Genomic DNA, 10,000 nt, shown 5'->3' with positions numbered 1-10,000 from the left:
GCATTGATTTTTTCTAGTTGACTAATCAACCTCCAAGCCAACTGATCCACTCACAACTCCAGCCACACAGACACACACACACACACACACACACACACACACACACACACACAAAATCATTGCCTTCTCAAACGACGGAGTGAATAAACCAAAAGCACAATATGCCAGTATTGATCAACCGACTGAGTCAGTACTGTTGTGTCTGTGCATGTTTTGTGAATACAGTTTATATATATATATAAATAATAATAATAAAATAAAAGCACGCTGTCATACACATGATGAGTGTTTACAACGACAGGGTGAATTGATTAATAGCACAAGTGCCATTATTTATCATATGAGTACTGCTGTGTCTGAGTGTGGTATCTAAAAACAACATTTTAATTTTTAAATCCATGAAGCATAACTGATTCAATTTCTTTATGACTTTTTCCTGAACGCAGGATTGTTGTCGCCACTGGGAAATCAATAACGGGATCCGTGAATGAATGAATGAATGAATGAATGAATGAAGAAGCAAACGGATAATAAACAATTAAATGAATAAGTAAAGAAGGACTGAAATTAAATCAATGTTTTGAAAACCACTCTGCTTGTTTGTTGTTGTTGTTCTTGACGGATCTCTTCTCTGAGGTAAAACTTATGACGACAAACAAATAAACACGTAAAAAGATAATAATATAAAAAAAAAAAAATTTTAAAAATGAAAAGACGGGGGAAAGAAAGTGGGTCAACCAGTTGTGCACGTGCAGGTTCCCCAAACTGCTGACCAAGGACAGCGCCGTGGTGCTGATCAGCAGGAAGAACTTGAAGACGGCCACCCCTGAACTGGTCAGGTCCTTGGGGCCCCGGATCTGCAGCCTTCCCACCGCCAGCCTCCTGAGCATCCCCACAGACAGCGTGAGACAGAATGACAGATAGACTTACAGCGTGAGACAGAATGACAGATAGACTTACAGCGTGAGACAGAATGACAGACAGACTTACAGCGTGAGACAGAATGACAGATAGACTTACAGCGTGAGACAGAATGACAGATAGACTTACAGCGTGAGACAGAATGACAGATAGACTTACAGCGTGAGACAGACAGACAGAATGACAGACAGACTTACAGCGTGAGACAGAATGACAGATAGACTTACAGCGTGAGACAGAATGACAGATAGACTTACAGCGTGAGACAGAATGACAGATAGACTTACAGCGTGAGACAGAATGACAGATAGACTTGCAGCGTGAGACAGACAGACAGAATGACAGACAGACTTACAGCGTGAGACAGGCAGACAGATAGACTTACAGCGTGAGACAGACAGACAGAATAACAGACAGATAGACTTACAGCGTGAGACAGGCAGACAGATAGACTTACAGCGTGAGACAGACAGACAGAATAACAGACAGATAGACTTACAGCGTGAGACAGGCAGACAGATAGACTTACAGCGTGAGACAGACAGACAGAATAACAGACAGATAGACTTAAAGCGTGAGACAGGCAGACAGATAGACTTACAGCGTGAGACAGACAGACAGGATGACAGACAGACAGACTTACAGCGTGAGACAGACAGACAGAATGACAGACAGACTTACAGCGTGAGACAGAATGACAGATAGACTTACAGCGTGAGACAGAATGACAGATAGACTTACAGCGTGAGACAGGCAGACAGAATGACAGACAGACTTACAGCGTGAGACAGGCAGACAGAATGACAGACAGACTTACAGCGTGAGACAGGCAGACAGAATAACAGACAGACTTGTGAGACAGACAGACAGGTTGACAGATAGACTTACAGCGTGAGACAGACAGACAGAATGACAGACAGACTTGTGAGACAGACAGACAGGATGACAGATAGACTTGTGAGACAGACAGACAGGATGACAGATAGACTTACAGCGTGAGACAGGCAGACATACAGACTTACGGCGTGAGACAGACAGGATGACAGACTTACAGGGTAAGACAGGCAGACAGGATGACAGACAGACAGACTTACAGCGTGAGACAGAATGACAGATAGACTTACAGGGTAAGACAGGCAGATAGGACGACAGACAGATAGACTTACAGCGTGAAACAGAATGACAGATAGACTTACAGCGTGAGACAGGCAGACAGGACAACAGACAGATAGACATGGTGGCGGACAGAATGACAGATAGACTTACAGGGTAAGACAGCCAGAGAGAATGACAGACAGATAGACAGACATGGTGGCGGACAGAATGACAGATAGACTTACAGGGTGACATGCAGAATGATAGAGAGATAGACTCAACAGGATGACATACAGAATGACAGACAGGTAGACTTTTCAGGGTGACATTAAGAATGACAGATAGACAGACTTAACAGGGTGACATCCTGTCTGTGTCTCCCTCTCTCATCTCTTTTTCTATTTCTCTTTCCATCTGTGTCTGTCTTTGTCTCTGCCTCTCTCTCTTTTCCTTCCTCCCTCTCCCCCCCCCCCCTCTCTCTCTCTCTCTCTCTCTCTCTCTCTCTCTCTCACACACACACACACACACACACACAGTCAGTGTAAAGTGTTGACAGTAGTGCGTAAACGAACACACCACACTATTCTCTGTTTTATCTCGACTCTTTTGCACAGAATAGTGTATTTATACAGAACAATTTCTCTTGTTTCTCACGACCTCTCTGCTCCCCCCCCCCCTCTCTCTCTCTCTCTCTCTCTCTGTTTCAATATTCCTTCCTTCTTCTTTTCCACCATTATGCCACCTCTCTCTCTCTCTCTTTATTTCAACCTCTCTCTACAATCCTCTCTCTCTCCACACCCCCCCGCCCCCTTCTTTCTCTCTTGCTGTGTTAGTGCGTGCCCATTCTGTACTGTGACTTTTGACAGACGTAAGGAATCAGAATCCTTCGTTCCACAGTTTTTGTTCCGCGTTTAGCATGGGTAAGCCTATTGATTTTGTGAACACGGCCTAAATTGCCTTTTTTGTTTGGTTTCCAAAAGAAAATGCAAAATTTATGAGGCAGAGTTTGTTTCGTTAATTTACCGGTTGTGACTACGTAAGCGCTAGGTTCTCGCCCGAGGATTCTGAGTTCGATTCCCGGTTTTTGTGCTCCTGATGGGTGAAGGGTGGAGATTTTTCCGATCTCCCAGGTCAACGTATGTACAGAGCTGCTAGTGCCTGAACACCTTTCGTGTGTATACGCATGCAAAAGATCAACTACGCACGTTAAACATCCTCTGATCCATGTCAGTGTTCAGGTGGGTTGTGGGAACACAAAGATACCTAGCATGCATCGACAGTGACAGATCCATCAGCAAGATGATGTTGGTCATGTTTTGGAAAGAAGAAGAGATGCATAATACAATGGTACTTTATTGTTGTAGGCAGAATCTTCGATTATCGTGCGACAATTTCAGTAATAAACAAACTCAAACAATGAGTCGCATGTCTGTTGATAACTGTATTACTTGCTATGTGTTCGGAAAATAATAAGATGTTGTTTGGCAATGAGTGCAGCTGAAATTTAGCGCTAATTTCTTGCTTAGGCACAGCAGAGCATTCATAATGAGCATTCAGTGCTTACCCATCTTCTAAGTTGTTGCATGTTGCCGCTTTTTTTTTTTTTTTTTTTTTTTTTTTTTTTTGCTTTTAGCATTGTTTTTTTTTTATCATCACCATCGTCGTCATGATTTTAATCAATTAACAGGCCAGGCACACCGTTACTAGACCTGCTGTTGCTGCTTCCACTACTGATGCTGCAAATGTTTGTGAAATGTACACAATCGTGAATGACTGGATAGTAATTGACCTAATTGTTAATGCCTGTTAAGATCAAGATGTTGGCATAGGGGTCGTTTGGGAACGTGTTTGCAGGGGTAGGGTCAGGGTTTTTTTTATATTCTGTTGGGAGTGGTCTAGGTAGTTGTCCACCTGTGGAATCGGGGTGTCGTCGCAGTTACTTTTATACCACCACAATGGTCCCAACTTCTGGAACTTGTGGCGCTTGAGGCCTCGTTCAAGACCTGTTCACCACCAGGATTTGAATACTTCCTACATGCGTAGCTGTTCAGGTCTTACTATCCTACCCATTCACGGCAAGCAGGATTACATATTTGTATTTGTATTTCTCTTTTTTGTCACTTCAGATTTCTCTGTGTGAAATTTGGGCTGCTCTCCCCAGGGAGAGCGCGTCGCTACACTGAGAGCGCCACCCATTTTTTTGTATTTTTTCCTGCGTGCATTTTTATTTGTTTTTCCTATCGAAGTAGATTTTTTTCAACAGAATTTTGCCCGGAACAATCCTTTTGTTGCCGTGGGCTCTTTTGCGTGCGCTAAATGTATGCTGCACACGGGACCTCGGTTTATCGTCTCATCCGAATGACTAGCGTCCAGGCCACCACTCAAGGTCTAGCGGAGGGGGATAAAATACCGGCGGCTGAGCCGTGATTCGAGCCGTGAGTCTCTCGCTTCCTAGGCGGACGCGTTACCTCTAGGCCATCACTCCATGTTGTCGATAAGTTTGCCCAGTGGGCATCCAGTATAGACTTAAAGCTGTTGACAGTTGGTGCTGTAACTACATGGTCTGGAAGGATGTCCCAGGTGTTCTTGTTCGTGGCATGTACATCACACTGGTTCCCCAGACTTTGATCACTGTCTGTACGTGTCCTCAGCTGGAGCAAAGCATCAATGCACTGTCCTGCATGCAGAAAGAACGGAACAGGAACAAGAGAACGAAGCTGGCCCGCAAAATGCTGAACCCACCTGACCGAAGCAGGTGTCGAAGGTGAGTCTGGCACTGCTGGGAGTGGAGGTGGGGGTATGGGAGGGGAGGGGTGGCTGAGTGGGGGGGGGGGGGAGGCGGCGGTGAGTTTAGGCTGCGAAGAAGTGATTGACAGTCGTCAGTTTTGGAATGAGGAGCTTTCTTGTTTTGTTTTCCATTTAAGGTTGTTGTTGTTTTTCCGTCTCTGTCACACTGTTTCTGTTCCTGTCTGTCTCAGTCTATAAATTCACCGTAACTCATTTTCTTTTATTTGTATCATCAGTATGTCCTTATTATTTTTGTAGTTGGCCCGGGAGATCGGAAAAAATCTCCACCCTTTTGCCCACCAGACACTGTGACCGGGATTCGAACCCGGGACCCTCAGATTGAAAGTCCAACGTTTTAACTCTTTCCATACGAACGGCGAAAGAGACGACGTTAACAGCGTTTCACCCCAATTACCATCATCAAAATATTGTAAGCGGAAGGCTCTTATACTGAAGAGGTGAATGTTGACAAAGAATACCACAATTCTGACGACGGGAGCTAAAGGTTGGGTCATTCAGACACCCACTGGACATCCGAGGGGTCTGTGTAGATGAGAAGAGAAGACTGGCCGTACTGCGTGAGTTAACCACTCGGCTGTTGCTCACTCTACATGAAGTATTGACAAACACACGAACAGTGCAGTCACTTCTTTTCGCTCTTAATACGTGTGAAGAATTGACAAACACACCACCACCACCACGCACATCAACAATGCAATCTCTCTCACTCCGTGTGAAAGGTTGATAAACACACCACAATCATGATCATGATGTGCAGTACCTCCTTCTCTCTCACTCCGTGTCAAACTGTTGATAAACACACCACCACCACGAACACCCATCAGTGCAGTCACCTTCCTCGTGGTTTCACTCTCCTCATGACGTCATCCTACTCGTGACGTCACAGGTACCTGAGGGCAGTTGACGTCACCGAGGAGCGGTGCTGGCGCCTGCTGACGTTACGGGATCTGCTGGGTTTCAACTTGACCCGTCTGCAGAGAGAGAGACTGGAAGAGGTGTGTCTGTTGAGCGTTTTGGATGGGGGGGGGGGGGGGGGGTGGGGGGGGGTGGTAGGACTGGGGTGTTCTTTTCATTATTAATTTTTGAGATTTTGGGTCTTTCTTCTCTTATCCATCCATTCCTGCATTTTCATTTATCATCCATCAACACGTGTTTCTTTTGTGGGATTTTTTTTCTTCTGAAGAGCCTGAATGTAAAACAAATCAATTTTCGGTTGGTTTTTGTTGTTTTGGGTTGGGTTTTTTTGTTTGTTTGTTTGTGTGTTTTGTTTGTTTTTTTGTTTTTGTTTTTGTTTTTGTTTTTTGTTGTTGTTTTTGTTTGTTTGTTGTTTTTTTTGTTTTGTTTTTTTGTTTTGTTTTGGTTTGGTTTGGTTTGTTTTTTTTGTTTTTTTGTTTTTTTTTTTGGGGGGGGGGGGGTTGCAGGCCATTAATCTTGTTACTTTCCTGATTTCTTTTGAATCTGAATAGAATCACACCACACCACACAATGTGACACCACACACCACACTGCACTGTACTACACCCCTGCACCACACCACACCACACCACACAAGCACATACCCTTACCCGCCTCCCCCTCCAAACCAACCACACCAGCACCCAATTTTCCACACCACACCAACGTGAACCCAGCTCGTTGATTAATCATTAACTAATTATTAATCAAGCAAACCTGACACTGTACCTCCTTCTCCCTCCCCACCACCCAACCCCCAAACCCACCGCGCCGTCCATCCTGCCCTGCTTCGCTCCCCCCCACACCCCCGCCCCCCACCCCACCACCAACCCCACTCCCAAACCTCCACACTCACTCCATACCTCAACCCCCACCCACACTCCTTAACCCCCACTCTCACCCCCAACCCCACTCCCCAATCACCACTCCTCAACTTCCACTCCCACCCCCCTACACACACACACACACTCCAACCCCACACCCACTCCCCACACCCACTCCTCGACACCCACACCCACCACCTACACACACACCCACACCTCACCTCCACCCACACAACCACTCCCCACCCACGCTCCCTACACCCCCTCCATCCCCCCCCACCCCCCGAACCCTCCTTACACACACACCCACTCCCCACCTCCACCCACACACCTACTCCCCACCCACACTCCCTACACCCCCTCCATCCTCCCTTAACCATCCTTACACACACACCCACTCCCCACCTCCACCCCCACACTTACTCCCCACCCACACTCCCTACACCCCCTCCATCCTCCCCTAACCATCCTTACACACACACACACCCACTCCCCACCTCCACCCCCACACCCACTCCCCACCCACACTCCCTACACCCCCTCCATCCTCCCCTAACCCTCCTTACACACACACCCACTCCCCACCTCCACCCCCACACCTACTCCCCACCCACACTCCCTACACCCCCTCCATCCCCCCCGAACCCTCCTTACACACACACCCACTCCCCACCTCCACCCCCACACCTACTCCCCACCCACACTCCCTACACCCCCTCCATCCCCCCCCGAACCCTCCTTACATACACACCCACTCCCCACCTCCACATCCACACACACACCCCCACACACACACGTTCCTCCCGCACCCCTCCTCCCCACACACCCGCGGGCAGCAGGTCTCATGCCGGACGGTGAGGGTGGTGAAGAGGAAGCTGGGGCTGAGAAAGGTGAGCAGGTGGACCGAAGACCAGGTGGACCGTCACCAGTGGATGCTGCCCTGTCTGATCGTCTCCCCCTCCTCCTCTACCTCCTCCTCCTCCTCCTCCGATCAGCTGGACACCCAGGACTTGCTGGACACACTGGCTGACACACTGGTCCGGGGCAAGGTGCACGTGGAGGGCTTGCATATCCCTAAGGCTATGGTCAGTGGTCAGATGCTGTTGCTGTGTTGTACTGTGCTGTGCTTGTACTGTGCTGTTGCTGTGTTGTGTTGTGCTGTTGCTGTGTTGTGTTGGTGCTGTGTTGTGCTGTTGCTGTGTTGTGTTGGTGCTGTGTTGTGTTGGTGCTGTGTTGTGCTGGTGCTGTGTTGTGCTGTTGCTGTGTTGTGTTGGTGCTGTGTTGTGCTGGTGCTGTGTTGTGCTGGTGCTGTGTTGTGTTGGTGATGTGTTGTGCTGGTTCTGTGCTGTGCTGTTACTGTGTTCTGCTGTTGCTGTGCTGTTGCTGTGCTGTGTTGTGCTGTGCTGTTGCTGTGCTGTGCTGGTGCTGTGTTGTGCTGGTGATGTGTTGTGCTGGTTCTGTGCTGTGCTGTTACTGTGTTCTGCTGTTGCTGTGCTGTTGCTGTGCTGTACTGTTGCTGTGCTATTGCTGTGTTGTGCTGGTGCTGTGTTCTGCTGTTGCTGTGCTGTGTTGGTGCTGTGCTGTGCTGTGCTGTTGCTGTGTTGTGCTGTGCTGTGTTGTGCTGTTGCTGTGCTGTGCTGTTGCTGTGCTGTGTTGTGCTGTTGCTGTGTTGTTAGAGGGGGGGGGGGGGGGGCGTGAGAGTGGTGATAGGTGTGGTTGCTCTCTCCCACAACACTCTGTGTGTGAGTGTGTGTGTGTGTGTGTGCGTGTGTGTGTGTGTGTGTGTGTGTGTGTGTGTGTGTGTGTGTGTGTGTGTCTATGAGTGCGCGCAAAGTACGGGTGAGTGTAGAGTATGGAGTATGAGTATGGGAACGATACAGTTGTCACTTCAGGCATTTTTCTTCAATTAAGAAAAGATGCGCAGTGATGGTGATAGCCTAGACAACAACATCACAATAATAATGATGATGATAACGATGATGGGGTTTTTTGGGGGGGGTTGGTTGGTTGGTATTTGGAGATGCCTTTCGCTTGGTTTCCTTCCGCTCAGCTTAATATAGATCACTTAAGGACCACACATACACAAACGCACGCGCGCGCGCGCACACACACACACACACACACACACACACACACACACACACACACACACACACACACACACACACACACACACACACACACACACACACACATTAACACTCACTCAACAAAAAAAAAGCAACAGGAAAATAGATGAGACAAAAGTCAGCGAAGAGAGGGAGGGAGGTAACAGTAAAGCCAACAAGACAGGCGCATTGCCTCAGGACGTGAAAGGACAGGCTATGCCATCTAATCTATTTTAAAAACAACAACAAACAAACAAACAAAAAGCAGCTACCCTCAAAGCCGACAAAGGAAATCAAGGGGAAAAAAGAACAAGGAGGAATAGTTGTAGTAGCAGCAGTTGTAGAAGTAGCAGTAGTGGTGGTGTTTAGATGATGATGATGCTTTTTTTGCTGTCTTTTTTTTTCTCTCTCTCTTCCAGAAACGAAGCTTGTTGAAGAAGACAATGAGAAGAATGTTACCTCGAGGGGTGAGTATGTATATGTATCGATAAGCTATGTGTTGGCATCTTGTGGGCTGTCTTGACCTCTGTCTTATCCCGTCTTGTAGCACCCAGCATATTCATAACTATATGTATTCATACCTACAAGCCTTCCTGCTTCTGTCTTCAGTGAGGCCTTGTACCGGTAGCATCTGTTTCTACAACCCACCGTACGCTCACGTGGATTGCAGGATCTTTAACGAGCGCATTTTGATTTTCTGCATGCGTATGTATACACGCGCAGGATATTTAAAACGTTGGCCGGTCTGTACATCATGTTGACCTTGGAGACTGGAGAGAAAAAAATCTCCACCTTTGACACAGCCGGGAGCCGATACTAGGATCGAGTCGAGGTACCAGAGAATCAGAAGTCCAAACGCTTTAACCACACGGCTATTGGTCACCGGCTACAGATTTGCCAACTTGAGCTTCGTGACCAAGAGCCCATGATCGCAAATTCATGGCTCAACATCCATAGACAAAGAAGAGCTGTCCACTTTTCGAGACCGTCTAGGGCGAATCGGGACGAATGGTCTCGAAACTCTACGCCACACAATAGACCGCTGGAGAGTTCCGTGGCCATCTTGGATCTTGCGCATGCGTATCTAACCTTTACTCGAAATTCGAGCAATTCCAAAGGCGATCGACGTAGACAAAAGCAGCAAACATGTGCTGTCCCCCATTCCTTCAGTTGATAGCCTCCATTGCTACACCCAAACTCTGGTCAATGAAGTACCATCGTATGCACACACACAAAAAAGAGCAACAAAAAATTAGGAAACGTTCTGCCTCTCTCGATCGCCTTTGTTGC

General features: G+C 47.5%; 1 protein-coding gene across 1 annotated transcript in view; it reads left to right on the top strand.

Annotated features, from left to right (window-relative positions):
* Positions 1-10,000, top strand: part of LOC143291536 (uncharacterized) — a 26,599-nt gene that overhangs the window by 12,119 nt on the left and 4,480 nt on the right. Inside the window, exons 8-12 of the mRNA XM_076601440.1 lie at positions 756-903; positions 4,668-4,780; positions 5,711-5,819; positions 7,442-7,687; positions 9,130-9,177. Of these exons, the coding sequence (XP_076457555.1) occupies positions 756-903; positions 4,668-4,780; positions 5,711-5,819; positions 7,442-7,687; positions 9,130-9,177 (664 nt within the window). The remainder of the gene's footprint in view (positions 1-755; positions 904-4,667; positions 4,781-5,710; positions 5,820-7,441; positions 7,688-9,129; positions 9,178-10,000) is intronic.

This window comes from Babylonia areolata, chromosome 1 (genome assembly GCF_041734735.1).
Source record: "Babylonia areolata isolate BAREFJ2019XMU chromosome 1, ASM4173473v1, whole genome shotgun sequence".
Lineage (NCBI taxonomy): Eukaryota > Metazoa > Mollusca > Gastropoda > Neogastropoda > Buccinidae > Babylonia > Babylonia areolata.
The sequence above is the reverse complement of the archived record's forward strand: the minus strand, read 5'-3'. Positions and strand labels throughout refer to the sequence as shown.